Consider the following 25601-nt stretch of genomic DNA (forward strand, 5'->3'; position numbering starts at 1 on the left):
ACGCGGTGGTGTCAAGTCGAACTCCCCAACACCAAAGAAGTCGCATTGTCTCTGCTTAGACCCCACGACGTTGATATCTCCCGTACCACTAAGAGACGGAGACAATACCCACTGGTGTCATTTCTTTGGCGATTTCGACCCAGAAGCTTTCCGATCGTCTTGGATAAAGTACTCGGTCCACTTCCTCCTCCATACCTCTCGGTCCTCCCAAGGCTCTTTTGTTGGTGTTTCTTCCTGTTCCTTGGGCACCTCTTGAGGGATGGACGCCATGTTGTGGTCGAGCGAGTGGATGAGAGAGTTGAGCCGCGGTAGAAGCTGACCGCGAAAGTATTTGGATGTCTTGCGAGTACGTTGTAGTTGCGTGTGACATATCTCGCACGGCATCCAGCCCCAGTACATGTAATTGCGCGTCGGCTTGGTCGTCGGCACCACGGGATGTCCACAGTCGCACCGCATGCTCACCCTACACCAAGGGCAGTGCGGCTCGTCGACGCTGGCGACGCCAAGCCAGTGTTGTATGCAGTCGCCACCAAAGCGGTGGCCGCAGGGGAGATATCGCCAGACCTCCTTGTCGCCCTCCTCCTTAGCCTCGCCTACTTTTTCGTAACATATTGCGCAGCAGGTGTCGTCGGCAGCGGGATTCGAAGCCATCTCCTGCTTCCGCATAACAGATCTGAAAATGTTCATCGTCTCCAGCGGGAGAGGGACATGGAATTCGCTATAAGACCCAGCGTCGAAAGAACAAAAAACTTGCTAGAGGAAAACGAGTCCGGACTAACCGAAGCCTTTGTTGCTAGACCAAACGGCGGTCGAACAGTGATGAACAAAGACGATGAGGAACATGACAAAGAAGGGAACAGGAATACAAACACCCGGACAGGAAGAGCCACTGACTTTAGGAAAGCTAATCGTGCCTTGCAGATGGATGGCTCGACATTGACCTCCGCCGTTGGACCGTTCCGGATCCTCTACCGGGTCAGCCATGTCTTTCTCAGGAAGAAAAGGCATGGTGCACGGAGCCATACCTTGAGTACAAGGTGTGCCGCCGACTCGCTGGGCTATGCTTGACATGTGCGCTGGCGGCATTTAGTCTTGGTCTGACCTTTCTGGGATACATCGAGCATTGGCTGGAGAGCGTGTGACGCTTGACGCTTGTCAGAAGGAATGCGTGCCCCTCTTCCCAGTCCTCCAGGAAAAGGAACCGTTTCGGTGCTGCTGACCTCCACCATTTCATCCCACTCCTTATCACACTAAACAAGAGTGAGATGCCATGCTGAGGAGGGGCAGGGGAAAAAAAGGATAGAAGAGCCGCCGTCTCCGATAGCGAAAGAGAGAAACATGGCAGGCCAAGCTAGGTAAGGTGTAGAGACCTGCAGGACGGAAACACGGGCGCCTGAGCGGTGCTTGTTTCGGACATATGGTTGCGCCTGACCCCAACTCAGACCAAACAGAGCAGAGATGGAGCGAGACAGTCGACCAAAGTGAGGCAGGGTGGCAGGCGGCATAAGGTTCAGCTGATGTTGATTTCAGCATTGAAATGTATGCAGTTTTAGCCACCCCTTATCGCCACTTGATTCCCACGTTTGCCGAATACCTACCTTAGTAACGCGGAACCAGAAGTTGAACTTGGATGGGTACGAAGTACGAGACCCGGTTCGCTTGACATGGAAGACTTTCCTGGAACAAGCGATTGCCGAGAGAGACATCGCGGGCTTGGCCTCTTGGTGACAGGCTGCCTAGATCGGCCAACTCGGCCGAAGGCTTACCAGTTCGCGTGTCCATGTCCATCCACAACCCGCGTTGCATGCAGGGCGGAAGAAACGGGATTCCATGCGGCAACAAGGCATGTATATGACGGAAAGGCAAGGCGGATATTCAGCTGAGTGTCCTCGTGGCCGGTAACGGGGCTAGGCATCCGGTACATGGGAGCGAGGCTGAAGTGCGTATTAGATTGATGACTACCGCCTATGACCAGCTCCATCATCTTCATCGTCACTGTCATCTCTAAAGCCCTCTTCCAGGCTGGCGCAGAGACACATGTGTTAGTTACAAGGCCATGCGGCAAAAGGAAGAAAAAAAACCCAGGGAGGCAGGGAGCATTGCTCGACTTACTCTCGGCTTAAGCGTCTGGTGCTGTCATGCCTGTCTCGCCGAGCATCTTCTGTCAGAGCTCTCCGGGTATCTTCACCGACCTCCCCAAGCTCCTCGCCATCTTCTGACGAATAACCGTCTTCGGAAGCGTCGGTCGCGATGACGAGTCGTTCATGAGCATTCCGCCGCCAGGTTGACGGGACCATCATTCTTGCAATCGCATTTTGCACGCGGTGGCGTAATGACACAGTCGAGGTCGATATGGTATCGAGAGGCAGATATTGGCTATAGCGACTGCGCCATCTGCGCCAGAGCGGAAGGGCAACGTAGGTCGAAACGAGGAATAGAATGAGCGAGATGATGGCAGGCACGATCAAGGTCTAGACATATGACGACAAACAGTCAGCTCAAGAGATCTACCGGGAGACACAATCGCGGAGGAGAGAGATTGAAGCTTGATTGCAGCAGGATGAAGGCGCACCTTAATGACTGACATCGTGGTGCCCATGGTGGGCCTGGCGGTGATGTCGCGTAGATATTTGTCGACCTTGCGTCCTGGTGGGAAAGAGTCCCCGGGAATTCGGTGTTGCGCTGAATAATGACAAGGCTATGATTATCAGCAAGCTTAGCTGAGAACTACAGCCGGCGAGCGCGGACGAAGCCAGGCTAAAGCCAAAAGAGGCGGCCCTGTCAAGCTGTCTGCCCAGGTGGTGTTGACGTGACACGGAGCAAAGCAGCAGAGCAACACTGTGGAGGTCGACAGGCATACGCAATCAAAAAACCACTTGGCCCCGGCCGGCGCCAGGCATGGCAGCTAGATACGGATGGTGGACACAGGCTCACCTTGATGGGCCCACTAGAGAGACTGTCGATTGCGCGCATCCTGCCAGAAAGCGGTCGGACAGGTACCTGAGGTACTCCAGCTCCATAGGTACCTTAGGTACCTGACACTGACAGAGGCGCTTTCGATAGTCCTGTTCACGAACACCTTAGCATGGAGCGATCGTGTGTCGGTAGAAACTGGCTCTCAACATGATATCTCCTTTGATATGGTACTATCATGAATCTCTTGCATTTCACCTTTCAGTGTTCGTACAGACGATGATGAGTACCCATAGTATGTATCCGTATCCCTTACCTTACCTTACTTACTCAACTTGGCAGGTGCGCTCCATCGTTCAAAAGGTCGGGTCGAGGGAATGACTTGAGCGCGGACTCCCCGGGACCCTTATCTGACATGCTCAAGCGAGAGCCGAAGATAAGACACCTCGAGAAATGGCACCATCCAGGACCACCGTGCTACTGTGGGATTGCCGTTGATGTTTCTATTCCTGCATCAACAAAGCAACGCTCAGTGGAAATGCCAGTCTCGTACGATATCGACAGGGCAAGCCGCAAACGAGCCTAAGGAGCAAATACCCAAAGTTTGCTCTACTACTACCTATCTTACTAGTGTAAGCAGACAGGTCGTCGTAATACGATAATAGTCGAGGCTCCCGAGATTTTCGATCAAATATCGCTTACGGTGCTGGGCCTCAATGGTGTGGACCGCTCGGGACAATGCCTTGTCACCCCACCGCCACCTTTCCATGTGGAGGTACATGGTTCGAGAGGGCTCTCTGGCTCGAAATGGACAGACAGGGCAAGCATTGTAATTGGGCCTCAGGGTTCTTGTCGCCATCTTTAGCATCAGCACCACCGTAACGGAGGGTCTGCGGAAGGGTTAGGGGAGCCTGGGGACTCGGGGAGGGACCAGCCCGCCCATACTTCAGGAACCCGCCCAATGAGGGGGTCCATTGGGTCATTGGATGGGCAGTCTAGTGTAGAGGTTCCTCGCAAGAAGAGTGAGGGTGTTAGCTCTTTTGGGCGTCTACAAACGGACGAATGCGAAGAAGGGATTGCAAGATGAAGAATCGACTAACATCTGAGGTGTGAAGGTACTCCAGGTTATGGCTAATGCGACTGGCTAAAGCGCCAAATGTCAATGATTGAGCGTCGGCGATAAGGTAAGGTAGCTAGGCAACCTACCTACCTGGTACCCAATGTTTAAGTTCTCTCTCGACAAGCTGCTTGACGTATCACTGGCGAACCCAGCACGAGACTTGTAGATGCCGATGGCGATCTTTGGCGCATTTGATTTGGCTCAACCCACGGACTTGGGTTACTCGTCGGCGGACTCTCCTCTCCCTCTTCGCGCCTTCCTGAACTCGTCCGAGTCCACGTCCCTCGGCCCTCAACCCCTGAAAGACGCAGCGGGATGCGGCGCCCCGTAGCATCGCATGCCAATACTAATTAACCATTCTATGGGTGCGGTGCGCCATTCAATACGGACCTCTGCATATTGGACGTTGAGCATTCCACGAGCCCACTGACTGACTCCTTCGCACTTTGACTTTGATACGGAGTACCTTAGACGATATTATCGCGCATTTGAACTGCTCTCTCAAGTCAAGCGCGCCAACAGAACATCCCCACCGCCCAACGCCAGCGCCGCATGCGTTAGACTTTCCTCTCTCTCTCACTCTCTCGCCTGCTCCATTCTGCGTCTCAGGCTGGATTGGTCTCTTTCTCTCTCTTCGCTCCTTCCATTCACATAATCTTCTCGTGTCCATCTCGTCCGGATACACTACATCTCTAGCCGCGCCCGCACCCATTCCAGTCCAGCTGTCACTACTGCAACGCACTGAACTGGCCCGTACCTTACCTAGGTACTAGTCAAGACCTCGAGACTTGCACTTCGCGCCGTCCGACATCCCCACTGGTCTCGCCTCCAACGCCCTCTCCTCCCATCCTCTTCTTCCTCCCACCCCAGAACGCTCAGGCAGTTTCCGCAAAAGAGATCGCAATTCTGCCGCCCTTAAAGTGTCAAGTCAATCGCGGCCCCTTGTCGAGCTCCGTTTCATCAGGGGACTCCGCACTTTGCAACGTCGTCTTCACAGCGACGAGACAACCCGCCGCCCAAAAGCAAACCTGCACGGCTACCACCTCATCCCATGCTGGAACTGCTGCCGCTGTTGCTGCTGGCTGCCGCTGGCCACTAAATTTGGTAGTCTATTTGCTCAACTGCCGCCTAGCCAACGCCCTGGATTGCCTGTTTAGCTACCTATCTACCTTACTAGAGCCTAGGCCGGTTTGTGGAGGAACGGGTTTATCGACGGAACGCGCGAGCGAGCAGTATCTCAGCTCCTCGTTTCCCCTTCCCTCCTCCCCCCTCACGTGGGAAACCTGGTCCACGGTCACAACATACACAGAGCCAAAGGCTATCACCATCGTCAGCTCGTCAGACCCATCTGCAGTTCGTCATCCTGCGAACCGGCCGTGGTGGATTTCGGATACCTTTCCTGGCTTTGCTTCATACCCGAAAACCCAACCACACACACTCTTTGTGACGCACCACTTGCTCTTCGCGCTCCATTTTGTTCATATTCCGAAACCCCTGCTCCGTCCCACGGCGCTCGCTGCAACCTGCGCAACTTTTTCGGCCACTTACCTAGTACCTTGCGTCCCTTTACTCAGAAACAATTCTGCTCGAGAAAGGGAACAAGTACCGGCGGATTAATCAGCCTCTTTGTCTCTTTATACTATACCATCATTGTCGCATTTCGAGGGTGAGCAGAGAGAGGTACGTCGAGTCCCCCAGGGGACCCCCTCCTTTCAGTCCCTGGTCTCAAGTCCCAAGCCTCTGTCTGCTTCGATCCAAACTTGGGCAGAAGACATGCTAAAACATAACCGATTCATGCAGACAAAGATTCCAACGCACCACATTGCAACTTGCTATTCCAACTGCCTCCGAAAGGCTCCACGTCCGTAGGCTAGAGGACTTCGATCATGCGACCGGCCTTGGCCATCCCTCCCGCCCGAACTATTACCCAGATCCGTCAGTTCTGAATCTGAAGAGACACCCAATCGATCGAGGTTTACCTGAGAGGGTCAGGTGTTTCACCTGCCTCCCCGTTCTGCGACCGTCATGTCTTCCACCGACAAGTCGAGACAATCGTCAGGAGGAAAGTCTTTCTTCTCGCGAAGCAGGAAAGACAAACGCAACACCAGTGACGAAGGTCGCCATCTGGCTGGAGCCGATTACTCCGATACGGCCAGCGTACATTCGCGCGCATCCCGCCACCATCGCGACTCGTCCGTCGTTTCGATCGACCAATACCCCGAATCCGGCATGACTGCCGGTCCCATGACGAGTATTCCCTACGACAGCATCCCCGATTCTCGATCACCAGTGCCCATCGAGTACCTACCCAAAGGCGACCAAGCAGCGGTGCTTCGCCCGAGTCCTTCGCCGCATCATCTCAACAAAGTTACGAGCGACTTTCATCAGTATCCCACCTTCGACCCGTCCACAATGGCGGGGGGAGCGGGTTCACATGCGTCGGCGCAGCGTGCGCCGCAGTCAAATATCACAATGGCCAGTACAGGCCGCCAGACGCAATACCAACAGTGGGGACCAGGGCCTGCTCGCGGAAGCACGGCGAGCACAATCAATGGGTCCCACAACCCCAGATACGATTCGTACATGACTTCGGCGGGTCGTAGTTCCGCTGACCAAGCCAGCATATTCTCATCAGGTAATGGAGGCACCTATGACTTAGCAGCAAATCGCTCATCAAGACCAGCGCTGCCCAGTGCTTCTTCGCAGAGTTCCTATTCTTCGCACATGTCCTTTAGGGACTCGACGCACCCTTCCTCGCACCGACTGACAAAGTTCCCCGGCATGGGGCCCACTGGACACGATGGGTTTCATTTCCCCCGGCCGGACAACGACGAAATCATCGGCCAGATGTTTTTAGCTTTGATGCAAAAACGAGGATGGCACAACCTACCCGAGCAGGCTCGCCGACAGATGGTCGCGTACGCGCCGGACAAGAAATGGACGCTTCTATACCAGGACCGATTGACCGAGTGGCAAGGAGAGCAAAAGAGGAGGCAAACAGCGAAACCAAATCAGTATGCGGCCCCAGAGATTCTGGTCAACTCGGACGAGGAGGGTTCACCGGAGTGGTACGTCCGACGCGTGATGGACAACAGCTTGGACACAAAGGGCTTGGGGAGTTTGGAGGTCAATCTCAGAACGCAACAGATTGGTTGGGTTAAGCGCTTCATCGAGTGTCAGGGGCAGGTCGCGTTGACCAACGTCCTGATGAAGATCAACCGCAAGACCGCGATGGGACCAGTACAAGATGGGAGATCAGACCGAAATTTCGACCGCGAGTACGATATCATCAAATGTCTAAAGGCCTTGATGAACAACAAGTTCGGCGCCGACGACGCTCTAGTCCATCAACAAGTCATCATCGCATTAGCGACTTCCCTGACCTCCCAGCGCTTGACTACTCGCAAGTTGGTCAGCGAAGTGCTCACTTTCTTGTGCCACTGGGGTGATGGGGAAGGCCACCTCAAGGTTATCCAAGCTCTCGACTCTGTCAAGGCACAACAAGGAGAAAATGGCCGGTTCGACGCTTGGATGCGGCTTGTTGAAGTCACGGTGGACGGGCGTGGAAAGATGGGGAGTATGGTCGGAGCCAGTGATGAGGTCCGGAGCGGTGGCATTGGCATGGAGAACCTGCTCATGGAATACGCCGTTGCGACGCTGATTCTCATCAACATGATTGTCGATGCGCCGGAGAAGGACCTGCAACTGCGAATGCACATTCGCGCCCAGTTTACAGCATGCGGCATCAGGCGCATCCTGACCAAGATGGAGTCGTTCCAATACGACCTCATCGACAAACAGGTTGAGCATTTCCGAACCAACGAGGCCATCGACTACGAGGATCTGCTGGAAAAGGAGAACAACAGCATCAAGGACAACGTCGAAGGAGAAGTTAAGGACCTCAACGACCCTGTCCAGATTGTGGATGCCATCCAGCAGCGTTTGCGTGGAAGCAAGACGCAGGACTACTTCATCTCAGCGCTGCAGCATCTGCTGCTCATTCGCGACAATGATGGCGAAGAGCGACTTCGGATGTTCCAGCTGGTGGACTCAATGTTGAGTTATGTGGCCATGGATAGGCGTTTGCCCAACATGGACCTCAAGCAAAGCCTGAACTTCACTGTCCAGAGTCTGTTAGATAAGCTTCACACGGATTCAGAGGCCCGGCAAGCCCAAGATGAGGCGCTCGAGGCACGCCAGGTTGCTGACGCTGCCATGGCGGAGAGAGACGAGATGAAGGAGAGGTTAGAGCTGGGCGCCGATGGACTCGTGGCAAAGCTCCAAAAGCAATTAGACGAGCAGGCGAGATTCATTGAAGCTCAAAGGCGGCAAGCCGAAGGCCTGAAAGCTGAGCTCGAGAACATCCAGACGCTGCGTCAGAAGGAAGCCCAGCGGTACGAGCTCGAGACCAGAGAGCTTTACCTCATGCTTAGAGACGCACAAGACGTTGCTGCCTCTAATGCTGTCAAGGGTACCAACAAGCTTGGGGAGGAAGATCCGGCTCGGATGCAGGGCATTCTGGACCGTGACCGACTCATGGAGCGTCTTCAGATGCAGATCGAACGCCAAAAGACCCAGTTCAAGCTGGAGGGTAGAGTGTGGGGAGATGCTGTCGGGCCATCTGATCGACTACGCGCTCTCCGCGAGGAGATGGACGACAGTACGATGGGATCAGGACTTGGGACGCCGCCCAGAGATTTCACAAACAGTATGCTTGGAAGTGTCAACCGCAACACAAAGATCACCCGCAAGCCAGTCAACGGCCGCGGCGAACCTATGGAAGGCGATTTCCCAGACGGCGAAGACGTCGAGATGGACGAGGACGGGGTTGTCTATGAGAAGCCCCGGGTCGTCGAAATCCGCCGCCCTGTCATGGATCCCAACCAAAAAGCCGGCCTCTTTGGCGAGATGGCCGGCAAGGTCAAGAAATACGAGGGAAGCGATTCAGAAGACGCCGAGGGCACAACCACTGGCCCTTCTCATCCGAGCCTCGAGTCCGGCTCCCCGATTACACCTGCCGATGGCGAACCTCCCAAGATCCAGATTACTGGGGCTGCCGCACCCCCTCCTCCACCTCCGCCGCCGCCTATGCCCGGTCAAACCGGTGTTCCACCACCTCCTCCCCCGCCACCCCCGCCTCCGCCTATGCCGGGAATGCTGTCCCCGACTGGTGCCCCACCTCCGCCACCTCCGCCTCCGCCTCCACCACCCCCAGGCGGTCTTCCAGGAATGCCACCACCTCCCCCTCCGCCATTGCCTGGCGCCATCTCAGGCCACTTCCTATCACAGGCAACACCCTTCGCCGGCGGGAATACTATCGGCTTGCCTATTGTTCGTCCAAAGAAGAAGCTCAAGGCTCTTCATTGGGACAAGGTCGACTCTCACATGACTACGCATTGGGCCGCCCATGCTCCGTCTGCTGAGGAGCGCGAAGAGAAGTATCTCGAACTCAGCCGCAAGGGTATTCTGGACGAGGTCGAGAAGCTCTTCATGGCCAAGGAAATCAAGAGACTCGGAGTTGGCGGTGGCGCAAAGAAGGATGACAAGAAGCAAATCATCTCCGGCGACCTCCGCAAAGCTTTCGGTATGTTTTTTTTCCCCTCTTCCCGCATTACTTCGAGCGACAGCAACTAACTTACGCCATTTAGAAATTGCCTTCGCCAAGTTTTCTCAGGTTTCCGTTGAGAAAATCGTGCAGTCCATCATTCATTGCGATAAGGATATTCTCGATAACTCTGTCGTCATGGACTTCTTGCGCAAAGACGATCTGTGCAACATTCCGGATAACACAGCGAAGCAGATGGCCCCGTATAGCAAGGATTGGACTGGAGCGAACCCCGACAAGGCCGAACGCGAACAGGACCCTGCCGAACTCACCAGACAGGATCAGATTTACTTGTTCACAGCCTTTGAACTGCATCATTACTGGAAGGCCCGTATGCGAGCTCTGGCCCTTACTAGGAGCTTTGAGCCCGATTTTGACGAGATCACGGAGAAAATGCGCCAAGTCGTCGCCGTGTCGGAGTCTCTGCGAGACTCTGTCTCCCTCATGAACGTTCTCGGTCTCATTCTCGATATCGGAAACTACATGAACGACGCTAACAAGCAGGCCCGCGGTTTCAAGCTGAGCTCTCTTGCACGTCTAGGCATGGTCAAGGATGACAAGAACGAATCTACGCTCGCCGATCTCGTCGAGCGAATCGTTCGCAACCAATACCCCGAATGGGAAGACTTCTCGGATGACATCAATGGTGTCGTGATGGCTCAAAAGATCAACATTGAGCAAGTCCAGCAGGATGCCAAACAATACATCGACACTGTGAAGAATGTTCAGATGTCTCTCGATGCCGGTAACCTCAGCGATTCCAAGAAGTTCCATCCCCAAGATCGCGTCAGTCAAATTGTCCAACGAATCATGAAGGACGCGAGAAGAAAGGCGGAGGAGATGCAGCTGTACCTGGAGGAGATGATGAAGACGTACAACGATATCATGGTCTTTTATGGCGAAGACCCCACCGACGAGAACGCCCGCAGAGACTTCTTTGCCAAGCTTGCCATGTTCATTATGGGCTGGAAGAAGTCCCGGGAGAAGAACGTTCAGCTCGAGGAGACGCGCAGGCGCAACGAGGCGTCTATGAAGCGGAAGCATGCCCAACTCCAGGTATCAAATGCCAAGGTGGACGGAGCACCGCCCTCGCCATCAAGCGCAGGTGCCATGGACTCCTTGCTGGAGAAGCTGCGCGCTGCTGCGCCTCAGACACGAGACCAGAGAGATCGTCGCCGCAGGGCCAGACTCAAGGATCGTCACCAGGTGCGAGTCGCATCTGGACAGAAAATCCCTGATCCAGACGAAATCCCCGAGGTCGAGGCCTCCCTACAACAAGCGCCCAAGGAGGCGACTATTGACGAAGAAGGCAACCCCATCAGCCCGGGACTATCGTCACCCAGAGAAGCTGGAGAGGACGACGTGGCCGATCGTGCGGCGTTATTGCTACAAGGTATACGTGGAGGAGACGGGGCCGATGAGGCCGACCCGGAGAAGCGAGAGAGCTTGCGGCGGTCGAGGAGGCAGACGGCCGAGGAAGAGAGGAGGATGAGAAGACGCAGACGGGAGAAGGCAACGTCCACAAATACTGCCGTCAGCGATGGAGACACGACTGTGACGGAAGCGAAGGAGGAGGAGATACCCCCGACACCTTCGATTGAGAACACGCCTGCAGAGCCATGAGCCCGGATCTCATGTTGGAAGAAAAAGTCATCAGTCGGAGTCATATATACAGGAAAAACTACGTAATGTTTACTACTTCGAAGAACACTAGCATTGAGGGGGGAAATACCCATCCCCTCTTACACAAGCTCAATCACACAGTACCTACCATCTTGTCAATTGGAGGGGAGGAAGGGGACTGAGAATTCGGAGTGGCCGTTTTTTTTTTTTCTTTAATTCGATTGTGAACTTTTCCCCCGCTATATATAGGAGGGCATGAAAGGAGTCGGGGCGCTCGCAAATCATTGGGGCGTCTTTGTACTGCATCGATGCATCATTGCGCGTTTTTGGTGGCCACTTGAGCTCTTTCTTGTTCGGGGATTATAACACACATTTCAAGCATGAGGGGACTGAGGAAGAATGCTGGGCTCCCGGCTGGTCTTTGGGTTTGGCATTCTGAAATTTCTTGGGGCTGTTTGTATTCTGCTGTATGGGCGGGTTGTGGTGGTATATGGCAGATGGCTCCGATAAGAAATCTCCTGAGAAGGGTGGATGAGGATGAGGGTTTTGGAGGATTGGTTGTAGGGAAGAAGATGAATCGAAGATGAATGTTATATTCTAACGATGCGATTGTGAAGCAAATCGTCTGGTGCCTGGGCTTCATGTGTTGTGTACATGAACGTTCTTCTTGGGATGTTACGTTCATGCTGAGTATGGTGGTAGGTCGAAGACGCGAACAATTTCGGCTCATACAGATACACGATATCGAACACGTCTTTGGCTATTGGGAAGATGAAGACGGGACGGGCATCATGTCTTCTTGGGACCTGTCCCTCTCTAAATATGATCCAGCTAGAAGCGATTGGTTACCTCGGGTAACGTGTAAGTACCTACTGTGTAAGTACCTACTCTTGGTGACTTGGGTAGGTAATTGAGTGTTTTCGTGAGACTCTTTGGTTCCGCGCCTTCCCACCGTTGCCTCTTGCCTTGTTGTCGTTGCCGTTAGAAATCAAAGTGTACATATATACGACTGCTCTCTTCCCCCTGAACACGACTGCTCCAGGCTTGAACTGGATCAATATCAGTGACCCACATCTTCTATTCGGAAGTGGCTTCTTTGCCGAAATGCTGGGTATGCTTTTTGGGCCCGCCTGGTATGTCTACACCCACACGCGGTTCTAAAGCACAGCTACACCACTATCTGCCTTTGGCTTTCGTCTGCGGGTTTTTCAGATGGGAATACATTGGGGTTGCTAAAGGAGTATTTATAGAGAGCATTACATGAACTAGCTTCTCTTTGCTAGAGACAAAGCCTTTTTATTTTTATCATCAGCTTCACTTCTTTACCACCAGCCTGAGCTGAGCAAGATGCATCGACGTCATGGGCACCTTGTTGAGAGGCATCCCTGTCTCATACTTGGTTACCATAAACGAGATCTTGAGGGCCTTCATATACGGGAAGAACCACATGGTGCATAAGGGAGAGTTTGAAGGAATGGCGGGGAAAACAAACCCGTTCCCAGCTGGATTCTACATAGAGGAACGGATACGTGGGTCAAATTTTCCAAAGTCGTTCCGGTCAATTGAACTCATCGTGCAAAGCGTAGAGCTGCGAGACGTCGCCGAAAAGTAGGAAGGGATTTATATCTCACCTCAATATGTAAATCTTCCCCAACCAACCCGACACCAACTTCGACTGTGTCAAAACACAGCAAAATACAGTGCAAAGGGCACAAAATGATCAGATCCGTTCATTTAAGTAAAAAGGCATTATATGAATTGTCAAAAAATCGAAAAATGAAAGGGACGAGACTCGAACTCGCGCGGGTTGCCCCACCAGGAAACAGATGTTAAGCTGACCTTAACCTGGCGCCATAACCAACTCGGCCACCCTTCCAATTGATGAACCATAAGGGGGCTTAGCTCGTTTCTGAAGGTAGGCTCCCTCGCAATTGCAGAACAACAGCTGTGATGCTCCGTCCTCAGTCCGGCCTGCTGTTGGACGCAAGCACCGAAGCCACGAATTCCCAAGGAAATACGGCGAGTTCTTCATCCGGAGAAATCTGGTCTCCATGGACCACACGATTCGGCATATTGTTCACCCAGGTGACAGCACATGCATCACCAGTCTCTGCACCATCAATCTTCAAGACTAACTAATCTGCAGCAGAGCTGCCCCTAATGCATTAAGGCTGAACGGCCGGCATGGTCGCTGGTGCTGCAGGTTGTCTCCCATTTCGCATTTAGCCGCGAACACGGATACAGGTCATCCTTCCCCTCCTCCACATCGCCGGTAGTGGCACTTATTCATACGAGGGTATCCGTACTTGGTCGTAGCAGCCCCTCCCCCTCACTCTCCACCCCCACCGAACCCCAAACATTGAGCGGGGAGGTGCCCCCAAGCAACAACCTGCTTTGACGATCTTGAAGGGGAGAAAAGAAGAGCATTGGACAGAGCTCCCCCGAGGACTGAAGTCGACCCCACCATCTTACCATCCCGCAAAGTTAGACCCGATGGTTCTGCGTCTACACGGCACGGCGAAAGTCGCCCGGTTGCTGGTGGGTTCATGCTGGCCGGAGTAATTCTAACGCGAGGTTCGTTGCGTGGGATGCCGGGTTATGACCTCGATGTTCCCCCGCGTACATAGCTACTCATTATTCCGAACGTTTTCTCTACTCTTACTTGACGTTCTCATCCCGTTCCTCTTGCTCTCTCACAAGGTGTCCCTCATTCTTAGCCAATAATCACATCCCAACCTCATCATGGAGGACCCCAAAACCGGCCTCGTGCTGGGCTACAACGGCGTCCATCCCTTCTCTAAAGTAAATCTTACAGACAGGTCCTCCGTCCAAAAGCTCCTCCGCACCCTCCTCGACCCCCTCGAGCCCTTCTTCTCTCCCCAGAAAGCCCGCGTCAAGGTCCCCGGCGCCACCGCCGTCCGCTTCGATCAGGCCGCCTCCGAGGTCGAGGGCATCCTCCGCCCCATCTGGGGCCTTGCGGCCCTCCTGGCCGGCGGAGGGGAGTACCGCGGTACTGAGTGGTGGATCCAGGGCATCAAGGCCGGCACCGACCCTGAGAACCCAGAGTATTGGGGATTCCCCCGGGATAATGACCAGCGTATGGTTGAGATGTGCCCTTTTGGTATGTTGGATTTGCCTAACCGAGTGAAAACGACAGCCGCTCCGCAGAGATTAACCAGACACGATAGGCTTCACTCTTGCCGTTGCACCAACTATCTGGGAAAGTCTGTCCGAAAAGGAGCGTGTAAATGTCGAGAACTGGCTAGGCAACTCAATCAACGAGAAGAAGTAAAACATGCAGTCACTCCACCTTCGAAAACATCACTAACACTTACACCCTCCCTCAAAGCATGCCAAACACAAACTGGCTCTGGTTCCGCGTCTTTGCCAATCTAGGCCTCAAGAAAAACGGCGGCAAGTTCTCACAGGCGCGCCTCGACGCAGACATCAAGCACCTCGACACCTTTTACCGCGCCGGCGGCTGGTCCAACGACGGACCAGAGGGCATCCACCAGATGGACTACTACTCCTCCAGCTTCGCCATCCAGTTCCTCCAGCTCCTCTACGCAAAGATCGCCGGCGATGACGAGCCCGAACGCGCCGCCGAGTTCCGCAAGAGGGCGCAGCTGGTCGCCCTCGACCTTGCGCACTACTTTGACGAACAAGGGCGCGCCATCCCCTTTGGCCGCAGCGTCGGCTACCGCTTCGCCATGGTCTCGTTCTGGGGCGCCCTCGCGTACGCCGGCGTCGAGCTGCCGGCGCCCCTGACGTGGGGTATGGTCAAGGGCATCGTGATGCGTCACCTGCGCTGGTGGCAGACGCAGCACGACATGTGGAGCCCGAGCGGGACGTTGACGGTTGGGTACTCTTACCCAAACATGTACATGGCCGAGAACTACAATAGTCCCGGAAGCCCTGTGAGTCTTTGCCTCTCTATAGGCAATTACTTCTCAAACCTCGTGACTGACCGATATCTCCTTGCCAGTACTGGGCCTGCTTAGCCTTCATCTGCCTCGCAGTTCCCGAAGACCACCCCTTCTGGACATCAAAGGAAGAACAAGCCTGGGATGTGATCCCCAAACTCAAGCCTCTCTCCCAGCCAGGCCACATCATGAGCAACATCGGCGGCCACTGCATGCTCCTCTCCTCCGGCCAGGCCTGCAGCTACCCGATGAAGGGCACCCACGCCAAATACGGCGCCTTTGCCTACTCGAGCGCCTACGGCTACTCCGTGCCCCCGGGCCTCTTCTCCCTCGAGCAGTACGCCCTCGCCTCGCAGCTCGGCCTCTCCGACGATGGCGGCGAGTACTGGAAGACGCGCCGGCTCTCACAGTACGCCGGCATCGAGTCCAGAGGTGACGGAGACGGCAGCGGGCCGGTCCTCGTCTCCGTGTGGAAGCCCTTCTTGGACGTTGAGATCAAGACCATCCTCGTGCCCCCCGCCGAGGCCACGCCCAACTGGCACCTGCGCGTCCATCACATCAAGGCCGGCCGCGACGTCATGACCGCCGACGGATCCTTTGCCATTGCCAACGAGAACTCGACCAACGGGCGGTACCTCGACCTCTACGACGCCGCCAAGGGCGAGGGCACATCGCCCAAAATCATTGGCAACTACGACACAAACACGCCCGAAGGGCTCGCAAAGGGCCGAGACGGCTCCTTTGCCGTGTCCAAGGGCGCCGTGGGCATAAAAGCCCTGGAAGGCGCTCGCATCGAGCGGACAGCGAACCTCGTCAACGCCGACCCCAACTCTAACCTTGTCGAGAGCCGCACCACCATCCCGACGCTCCAGCACACCATCAAGAAGGGCGAGACGGTGTGGTACGTTACGGGTATCTACGCCAAGCCGAGCGGTGAGGGCGTCTCCAGGCAGAGCTACCTCGACGGCTGGGAGCATCCGCCTGCGATCCCAGCTTGGCTCGAGGAAGAGATGGGTAAATCATGAAAGGGGGGATTGGGTCTTCTTGGGTCAATGTAAATAAATTAATGGGCGTATGAATATTCAGTAGGGAAAAAGAAAAAAAAGAGTTCACCACCGGTGTGGCTACATCTCTTGGTGCACTTGCTGGGAATCGAACTCGAACTCGGAGCCTGTCGTCGAGTAGGCTATGGGCGTACTTAGATTGTTGACCGTAAACCACTCCATCACCCAGCCAGTTTGACCTGACCCATCGGCCTAGACGGGCGCCTGCTGGCTGGTGACAGAGAATGGGATTGTTGGGACCTATATGGGCTCTCTCTCTTGTCCGGATAGTATTCATCCGAAAGGCAGGAGCAGTCACCAGACCCACCTTCAACAATATCGTGAATGTAGACAGAGATTTGGGGCGATGAGATGGGAAAGTTTGTGATCTTACTTGTGCAGGTGCTGTGTGTACTCATGTAGCCAAAATGTTCGAACCTAATTCGATCATGCCGTCTGGTGGCTATATAGCCTACTTCGTTAGGAAGTGTGCGTATGTGTGAGTCGGCCTGTCTCCTGAAAAGCATCGGGTACGGCGATGTCGCCCGGTAGAGTGACGGTAAATATTAGCTTCAGGGCTTCAAGCACGATTTCTACCATTATCATGGAGTTGGGCGTAGTAGACCGGTACCTTCAAGTACCTCGATCTATATCTTCACCCACGCGGCATCCCGGTCTCACTTTTAGACTGTAGAGCGCACTTCGGCTATAACGATCATGTACAGATAGGATATACTAGCCGAGACTACGAAACAAGGAACTACCATGCATGATGCGTCTTCGCCCTAGACTTATCTATTGAAACCAGAGACATCCCCTCACGGTGCAAGGAATGCAGACTAAACAGGACAATACTCAATGCTTAAACGCAATTACTCGTCAACAACAGAGGCAAACTTGTCCAGCATCTGCTGCTGAATATCCTCGTACTGTTCCAATTGAGTTAGCAAATAGACAGCAACCGGTCATATTACCACGTAAACTCACCTTCTTCTCGATAGCCTCCTGGCCCTCGGAGGGAACCTCGAACTTGAGTTGACGCAGCTTGGCCTGCAAGTCACCAGTGGCCTCACGGACCTTGGCCCAGCTCTGGCCTTGAGCAATGGCCTTTTGTGCCTCGTCGTGGAAGCCAACCATGAGCTTCATCATCCACTCCGTCTTCCACAGCGGGCAGAACTGGTCGTAGTCTGAGTAACCGTTCTGCTGCAGGAAATCTTCCTTCAGAAGCGCGGCGATATCCAGAGTGATTTTGTCGGGATCAGACAGCGCACTCTTTCCGACCAGCTGCACGACCTGGTCAAGCTCCTCAGAGTCGGACAAGAGCTGTCTGATGCGGTCACGGAGACGGGGGAAGTCGGGGTAATCCTTCTCATACCACTTGTCGAGGACCATGGTGTACTTGGAGTAACTGAGCGAAGTGTTGATGGAGGGGAAGTGCTTGCGCTGGGCGAGCTTCTTGTCGAGACCCCAGAAGACCTGTACGATACCGAGAGTTGAAGTAGTAACGGGATCGGAGAAATCACCACCAGGGGGACTGACGGCACCGACAATGCTGACACTGCCGTTTCGCTCGGGTGAACCAAGAGACACAACGCGACCGGCACGCTCGTAGAAAGAGGCAAGCTTGGCACCGAGGTAGGCGGGGAAACCTTGATCAGCAGGCATTTCTCCCAAACGACCAGAAATCTCACGAAGAGCCTCAGCCCAGCGCGAAGAAGAGTCAGCCATCATGGCAACGTCGAGACCCTGGTCACGGAAGTACTCGGCGACCGTGATACCAGTGTAAATAGAGGCCTCACGAGCAGCGACGGGCATGTTGGAGGTGTTGGCGATGAGGGTGGTACGCTTCATGATAGGCTCCTTGCGACCGTCAACGTCGATGGTAAGCTCGGGGAAATCCTTCAAGACTTCGGCCATCTCGTTTCCGCGCTCACCACAACCGACGTAGACGATGACATCGGAGTTGGAGAACTTGGACACAGATTGACTAATGACGGTCTTGCCACAGCCGAAAGCACCAGGAATGGCGACGGTACCACCCTGAACACTGGGGAAAAGGGCGTCCAGCACTCTCTGACCGACGATGAAGGGCTCGTTCGCCTGGAGCTTCTCGGTGGTAGGGCGGGGAACTCGCACAGGCCAGGTCTGCATCATGGGGTACTCGGTCTTCTTTCCGTCGAACTCGACCTCGAGAAGGGGCTCGGCAACGGTGTACTGTCCCTTACTGGCGATCTTGGTAATGGTACCGCGGGCGCGAGGAGGGAGCAGGATTCGGTGGACGGAAATGAACGAGTTCTCGTTGACAGTACCCCAGACGTCACCGCCTGAGATGTGGTCGCCAACCTTTGCGGTGGGCTCGAAATCCCACTTCTTATTACGGTCGAGGGCAGGGACGGCGATACCGCGGGGGATGTAAATGGTCTTCGACATTTCGCTGATCTTCTCGAGAGGTCTTTGGATACCATCGTAAATACCGTTGAGCAGACCGGGGCCGAGCTCGACGGAGAGGGGCTTTCCGGTGCGGTAGACGGGGTCACCGACAGTGACACCAGCTGCGCATTGCATTAGACATATGTGATTCGGAGAGGGGTGAAATCGGGAGTCAGAAACGTACCAGTCTCCTCGTAGACCTGGATGGTTGCTTGGTCGCCGTTGATTCGAATGACTTCACCGACTAGGTTATCGTGACTGACTCTAACCTGCGAATATGTCAGGCATCATCCCAGAGGTTTCACAAGCATCTTAACCTACCAACTCGTACATAGCAACACCAATCATGTCCTCGGCGACAATGACGGGTCTATCTACGCGGTTAGTCGTCATGCGCGACAGATCGTGGGACCGAGGCAAGTCGGGGGAGCTTCAAACGAACCCTGAGACGGAGAAGATCTTGCCTGCACGATACGGTCAGTCAATGGCATCATCAAGATGCATCGGAGAGTATTAAGAGCTTACCATGTCCGAGATCCTCCTCCTGCTCGACCTTGGCTTCTTTCTTCTGCTTCTGTAGGGGTTGGCGCCCGAGGTCAGCAACCAGCAATCGAGGTCGGTGGGGCTGGCATATGCCGCATAACAGACGCGGCGATGGCGACAACGGGCCTTGGGGTCGGGGTGCTTACAGGAGGCATGCTGGGCGGTTCGACGCGAGCAGGGCTCGACTCGTGTAGCGTCGTCACAAAGGGAGAGTCGATGGAGGATGTAGGAGGGTCGGCGGTTGAGGGGGAGAGCGGGCTAGATGGATGTCGTCGAGGTGTTGTTAGAGGTTGAGCAGAAGCTATCTCTGGAGCTTCGACGTCACTGTAATCCATGTGTTGCAGACGACGGCCCAGCTCCTGACTGGACAGTTGGCATCACGTGACTGCATTGGCCAGACACCCGGCGCTAGGCGAGGTACCTTGCAGAAGCCTGATTACTGATAGTGAACCGGACAGCACTTCACGGCATATCTATTTGTTGAGGATTCTACTTCGTTTCTAATGAAGCTGCTCCTAGCTTGCCCGTTATTGACTGTGCCCCTTTGATTTTAAGCTCGCTTGATTTGACGGTGTAGTCTGGTTGGATTGACTATGTGCTGCTGCCAGCTAGGCCTGGAGATGCCACTACTACCACACTGACGCAGGAGTAGCTAAGCTATCGTTAAAGTACTTCTAATATTGCTAATCAGGTAATGTGAGGGACCTGAAGGTCGACGTAGGCTGGCATGTCGGACGATCCCTTCGTACAAAGGTCTCTCTGGATCCTTTTAAGTGTCGATGACAGTAGCGGCGGCGACGATGGTGGTGGTAGGCCTGGTTGTCCGTGATACAGAAGCCAGTCACTTTAGCCAACTTGCCCAGTCAAGCTAACCTCATTTTTTTTTGTATTTCCTCACCAGTGCTAATAAGCTCATCTCTTCTCAGCACTTTTCTGTCAGCCACTGCTTTCCTCGACTCGTTTCGCTTTTTTAGCTACTATTGTCTTTGGTTCTTCCACCCTCCACTCTCCACCCCGATTTTCCCTTTTTCTGTTTCAACCTCACTCCTAGTTCTGCTTTTCGCATAAGACATCTCACGCCTTGAGAATCTTGGACAGCTCAGCGACGATCAGATCTCCTGCCTCGGCGGTGCTCGTGTTGCCGCCCATATCCTTGGTTCTTAGCCCGGCGTCGATGGCGACGCGGACGGCGTCCTCGATGAGTTTGGCCTCGTGGCCGAGGTTCAGAGAGTACCGGAACATCATGGCGACGGAAAGGATGGTGCCAATGGGGTTCTGGAGATGATGTCAGCTATGTGCTTGCAGCAAACGGATAGGAATCGCCCAAAATGGGGTCTCGACGTACCACAATACCCTTGCCTGAAATGTCCGGCGCGCTCCCTGTCATCTGCGTTAGCGACTGATATCCACATGAGGGTTTGAAAAAGAAAGAAGGCTTACCGTGAATAGGTTCGCAAATAGAAGGCACTGCAGTGCCCACTCCGCAGAGACTTGCGCTGGGGAGGAGTCCTATGCTTCCAGTGATGGCGCTCGCCTCGTCGCTAAGAATATCACCTATAATTTCATCAGCTAAACCGTCTTCGAGGTGGGCGAGGAGCCTCGCTCACCAGCCAAGTTAGGCGCCAACAGGACGCCATTCAGATGCGTCGGGTTCTTGACCATGATCATAGCCGCACTGTCAATAAGCTGATGCTCAACCTTGAGGTCAGGGAACTCGTTCTTGTAGACCTCATCAACGACAGTACGCCAGAGTCTGCTTGTCGCCAACACGTTTGCCTTGTCTAGCGAGATAACCCGCGAGTCTCCCCTCTTCCTGGCCAGGATACCGCCCAACCGCGCGATACGCTCGATTTCGGGTTTCGTGTAAACGGTAGTGTCGAACGCATTGGTTCCATCGTACTCCTTTCTCTCTCCGAAATACAGGCCCGAAGTCAACTCGCGGACGATAATCATGTCGGTGCCGCGGCAGACGGACGCCTTCAGGGGGGAGGACTCGACGAGAGCGTCGGACGCGAAGAAGCAGGGACGGAGGTTTCCGTAGGCGCACATCTCACTGCGCAGCTTCAGGAGACCCTGCTCCGGGCGGACGGCGCCGGTGCCCCATTCAGGGCCACCGATGGCGCCGAGGAGCACGGCGTCGGCGGCTTTGGCGGCAGCGAGGGCCTCGTCGGTGAGGGGGGAGCCGGTCTGGTCGATTGAGCACTGGGGAGAAATTCCGATGTTAGCAAGAGACTTTTCTCATGGATGTCTTTGGGCCCGTGATATCCGTCATCGGGGGACGACTTACCCCTCCGAGCAGGTGGTCCTGCAGATTGAACTTGCCAGCAGTCGGGCTCAGCTTCTCGACTGTCTTGATGACCTGTATCCCGCGTCAGATATGCTCAATTGCAGGTCGCAAATACCAGCCTCGTACCTTGATTGCCTCAGCGATGACCTGTCAAATACCCAAAGTCAGCCTTTCTCTGCTCAAATTTCTGGTGGGAAAGTTCGGGGGTATCAGTCACCTCTGGGCCGCAGTGGTCGCCCGCAAAGACAACAATGTTGTGTTCCGCCATGATTGCAATACTTTTCTGAATGAGGGGTATCGTAGGAGGGGTAATTGGAAGAGAGAGTAAGGTAATTGAAGACTAAGTTCGACGAGATATATAGCTGAGCGAAGTCGGGGACGAGTTGTTCGTCTGGAATGGCCTGCTTTCGCTGGCAAAAGTAAGTAGTGCCCCGCCCCTGCTAAGTGCCCTGGAGAACCCTCCCCTCAACCCCACACCCCACCTGCCGAGATCGGGGGAAGCTTCGGCCTGCTTCAGGCCCGATAGCCTTCTCGGCTTGTTCCCTTGCTGATCTGGGCCTCAACTGAGGTGTGCTGGCATTTGCCGAGTTGTCGATAACACGATCCTCAGACTTCGCCCATCGTTCTCGACCTTGAGCTTTGAGGCCACTGCTCTTCGCCGCGGCAAGCGCGGATGGTACTCCGTACATGCGAACCAGATGCTTTTCGTGTGAAATTGAATCTGACCCAAGTAACGCGCTTGGGAACTCTGACCTCAAAGCAAGTAGACCTAACCGGCTTCTACGGCTCAAGATCTTGCAAAGATCATCTCTCTGCATGGCACGATCCAAACTCTCTTGAAACAGACCTCCCGCGACTTCGAACTCCACAGGAGCATGTCTCAACTGGTCAGACGAACCTGCTAGTCGAACGAAGCTCCACTGCTGATTTGCAGCAAAAGGTAGATCGGAGTTCCAATGCATCTCATTGATCCCTTTACTTTCGAGAAACCTTTGAGGAGCCAAACTTCTAGACGACAAGCGGTCCCCTTTGACCTTGTCAATCGCTTTCCCCATCACGATGGATAGTTCCCAATGGATAATCGAACAGCGGGTGAGAGTTTGGTGGTGACACTAACGACGAACTGTCACCGACGCGAGGACAGAACCCGACTTACATGCACTTTGCAATACAGGAAACTTTTGTAACATGGCTGACCGTATACTTTTGTTTGGGGCTGATCTCCTCATTGGTGAGGTTTTTGAATGGTCTATAGTATGGTTTCGCTCTCGGAAAATGACATAACACTAGCTTCTTCGTCCCTCTCACAAGGTAAAAATCCAGAGGTAGGGATGACCTCAGTTCGGTTCAATACGGAGCGGCAGGCCGGTAGTCGTTCAAGAAGTTCCGCCGGCCACTTTGGGTTGCTAGGAGCCTGAGAAAGCTGCACTGCCACGACCTGGCTAGCTGCTTCTAAGACACAGCTTGTTCTCCGCACCGTTGGCCCCGAGACGGCACCTATTCAGGCATCCCTTGCTTATCTACCTTAGTAGATATCACCTTTGCAGACTCGTTTACCGCGGATGTAATGCCACAACTTGATATAACTCTTCTAGCATATACTCTTGTCTCTCTAAGGCTCCCGGAACAACTGAACATTTCATTTGGTGGAAGCAAATGAAAAACTACAATCGTTAGATAGGCAAGGGACAACTTCTTAAGTGAAGCCGTGGACTACGTGCTGCACATTAAAGCATCGACTTCACTTGAACTAAACTGGTTGACCATTGAATCATAAACATTTAACACTAAGTCTAACTAACTACATTTAAGCAAGTCATTCCTGAAGCTTCAACTCCCGTATTGTCACCATAACGCAAGTAGACAAGGTCTGAGAGTTGCTGAGCAGCAAGGTCCAACAGTATCGTACGCCAATGTTTTGATCCCATCCCAAAGCACGAAAACTTTACGTTCGTACATTCATTAGTATCGTCATTATGCCATTGCCAATATCCAACAGGTCATTCATCATCATGAAATGACTGCCAGACCGCGCACCCAGACATACGCCGATATGAGCTCCTTTCACGGCAGCTCTGATTATCCATGCAAGTCCTCCTTGACTTGCCGATATCTGAACAGCATCCTCGCTGCTCTTTTCCTCTCGATAACTCTCCCGAGACCCTGCTCTGGCCTCCAATGGATATTCTATGTTCAGCGGAGAAAACCTGTCCGCTCATTTCATCTCGCCGCTTTGTGCAGTTCGGTCCAGTTTTTTGTACTTTTATCTATACTGTAATCAATGCGATGAGTTCGTGTATGTGCAGCGTCGGCAGGTTCGCTGCAACACTAGCATGCCGATTCTTGTGTATTTTCGTCGTGATGACTGCGACTCGTAAACGTGGCTCAAGCCGTTGTTTCCTTGAAGTCAATGAGCTGCTCCTCTTGGTCGCTCTCTTTGAGGCTCTTCTCCCATTCATCCATGAGGTTGTTGGCTGTTCGCTTGAGATTGCCGGGTGACAGCTTGTTGACGACGGTTGGCAGAAGCTCTTCCAGCCTAGCGGGAGACAAGAGGGCTGACTCAGGTCGAGGCTCGGGCCGAGCAGCGGATGTGTCAATGGTGATCGACGACTTCTTTTTACTGTTCACACACATGTCTTAGTATACCTGTAGGGTGGCAGACATCATTAGTGAGGCTCTTACAGTGGAGTCACATTCTCGTCGTTGGTCTCGGCCATTGACGCAAGGTCCTCTGCTCCACCAACGGTCGATCCACTCCAGCGTGCTGGTTTGGCCGAGGACGGCTGAGGTGAGTCCCAATTGGACCAGTCGTTGTCATCGAAGGAGTCGAAAGTCAACGGAGTCCATGAGAAGTGCTTGGCCTTTGTCGTTGTGGACTTGGTTGCGGGCTTAGGGTTCGGTCTTTCCTGCAACGCCTTGGACGGCTTGCTAGGCGTGTCCATGGGCGGCAAGTCAAAGGCAGAGTTCACCGGGACCCTCGTGCGAGAAGAGCTGTTGGCCTTGATGGTGTCCTGGTCTCCAGCAAACGACCTCCTGCCATGGGGGTCCGTCGAGCCCGGACGTCCACCATTGATGGGCTCATCGCCGACAGTAGCTTGTCTGATATCCTCCACGAAGCTCCACAGACCTAGCTTAAAGTCCTGTGCCATTTGCTTTGCGACGGGGGGGACGGCTGTGTTGTATGAGCGCGGCTGCCAGGATGCTCTCTTGGAAAGCGCAGCATGGGACAGCATGGGCGGTGACCGGAGTTCTAGCGACTTCAGACTGGCGGTATCCTCGTGCACAGCGAAACTCTCCGGCTTGGTTGGTGAGAGTAGCGATAGCGTCCTCGTGTGCCCGCCACGGAGAACTCTTCGTCTATATTCCCTGGGCCCGGTTTGTCCCTGCAAATCTCTCAGAAGCGATTTCCTCCGATCCAATTCAACACTCCTCTTCAAGCCCGCCTCATCATCGTCCAATAAGGATGGCTCGAATTGAGGCGCCAGTGGACGCATCGGCTCATTGCGAATCTCTCTCTTTCGTTGACCGCCTTGGATAGTCCACTGCTGCTTCAGTCTCGTCAGCTCACCCTCGGCGCGAGCTAGTTCTTCGCGAATCTCCAAGACACGTCGCTCTTGCGCTGCTATCGCAATGATGAAGTCATTGGGGTCTGAAGGTGATGTGACGGTCGAGCTGTCGACAGGCGTCGGGGGATACGATGTCGTCGCGACGGAAGCTGGGCGAGAAGGATCGCTGGTTGGTGGTGCAATAGGAAGGGTGAGTGAGAGTCGGTTCGTGCTACGCGATGCGTTCGACTCTGAACGTGACGCGCGCGAAAAACGTTCTTGGGTTGAGGGAGTAGGCGGAGGAGGCGTCACAGCCTCTGGGGTCTCCATCTCTCCGATCAGAGTCTCGATTTGGGCTTCTGAAGACTTGAAATATGAAGACCTCGGGGTGACGGCGGGTTGTGGTGTAAAAGCCGTGGTGGTCGTGGTGGCCGGGGGGTCCGCCGGCGGACGCTCAACCACAGAGGCACGACGGCGTATGATCTCGTGAGTGCTCTGCATCTCAGCGCGAGCAAAGTGCGCGGTGGACGCCTCGTGCAAGGATTGGCAATCGGCGGTGGTGGTATATG

General features: G+C 54.3%; 6 protein-coding genes and 1 non-coding gene across 7 annotated transcripts; 2 read left to right on the forward strand and 5 right to left on the reverse strand.

Moving 5' to 3' along the window:
* Positions 1 to 117: 117 nt before the first annotated feature.
* On the reverse strand, positions 118 to 687 carry BDZ83DRAFT_747589 (uncharacterized protein; the record flags this gene model as incomplete). The annotated part of the gene is made up of 1 exon (XM_060513461.1): positions 118 to 687. One exon carries the CDS (start codon positions 685 to 687, stop codon positions 118 to 120), a length of 570 nt encoding a protein of 189 aa, XP_060370434.1.
* A 5371-nt stretch (positions 688 to 6058) lies between these two features.
* BDZ83DRAFT_647138 (uncharacterized protein) lies at positions 6059 to 11261 on the forward strand (the record flags this gene model as incomplete). Its single annotated transcript, XM_060510047.1, has 2 exons — positions 6059 to 9617; positions 9682 to 11261. The coding sequence occupies 2 exons, from the start codon at positions 6059 to 6061 to the stop codon at positions 11259 to 11261; spliced, it is 5139 nt and encodes a 1712-aa protein (XP_060370435.1).
* A 1777-nt stretch (positions 11262 to 13038) lies between these two features.
* Positions 13039 to 13137, reverse strand: BDZ83DRAFT_t34. Its single transcript has one exon. It is a non-coding gene; the product is annotated as a tRNA-Leu (tRNA).
* Positions 13138 to 14003: 866 nt separating this feature from the next.
* BDZ83DRAFT_566871 (uncharacterized protein) lies at positions 14004 to 16209 on the forward strand (the record flags this gene model as incomplete). Its single annotated transcript, XM_060503893.1, has 4 exons — positions 14004 to 14382; positions 14450 to 14549; positions 14611 to 15178; positions 15247 to 16209. 4 exons carry the CDS (start codon positions 14004 to 14006, stop codon positions 16207 to 16209), a joined length of 2010 nt encoding a protein of 669 aa, XP_060370436.1.
* An 890-nt stretch (positions 16210 to 17099) lies between these two features.
* Positions 17100 to 19355, reverse strand: BDZ83DRAFT_715805 (V-type ATPase; the record flags this gene model as incomplete). Its single annotated transcript, XM_060511786.1, has 5 exons — positions 17100 to 17156; positions 17215 to 18779; positions 18842 to 18926; positions 18979 to 19087; positions 19306 to 19355. The coding sequence occupies 5 exons, from the start codon at positions 19353 to 19355 to the stop codon at positions 17100 to 17102; spliced, it is 1866 nt and encodes a 621-aa protein (XP_060370437.1).
* Positions 19356 to 20274: 919 nt separating this feature from the next.
* BDZ83DRAFT_566603 (Isopropylmalate dehydrogenase-like domain-containing protein) lies at positions 20275 to 21755 on the reverse strand (the record flags this gene model as incomplete). The annotated part of the gene is made up of 6 exons (XM_060503864.1): positions 20275 to 20475; positions 20546 to 20754; positions 20808 to 21402; positions 21488 to 21559; positions 21614 to 21634; positions 21705 to 21755. The coding sequence occupies 6 exons, from the start codon at positions 21753 to 21755 to the stop codon at positions 20275 to 20277; spliced, it is 1149 nt and encodes a 382-aa protein (XP_060370438.1).
* Positions 21756 to 23872: 2117 nt separating this feature from the next.
* BDZ83DRAFT_747593 (uncharacterized protein) lies at positions 23873 to 25533 on the reverse strand (the record flags this gene model as incomplete). The annotated part of the gene is made up of 2 exons (XM_060513462.1): positions 23873 to 24107; positions 24170 to 25533. The coding sequence occupies 2 exons, from the start codon at positions 25531 to 25533 to the stop codon at positions 23873 to 23875; spliced, it is 1599 nt and encodes a 532-aa protein (XP_060370439.1).
* Positions 25534 to 25601: the final 68 nt, after the last annotated feature.

Source organism: Colletotrichum acutatum, assembly GCF_030867785.1.
Source record: "Colletotrichum acutatum strain CBS 112980 chromosome Unknown BDZ83scaffold_7, whole genome shotgun sequence".
Taxonomy (NCBI): Eukaryota; Fungi; Ascomycota; class Sordariomycetes; order Glomerellales; family Glomerellaceae; genus Colletotrichum; species Colletotrichum acutatum.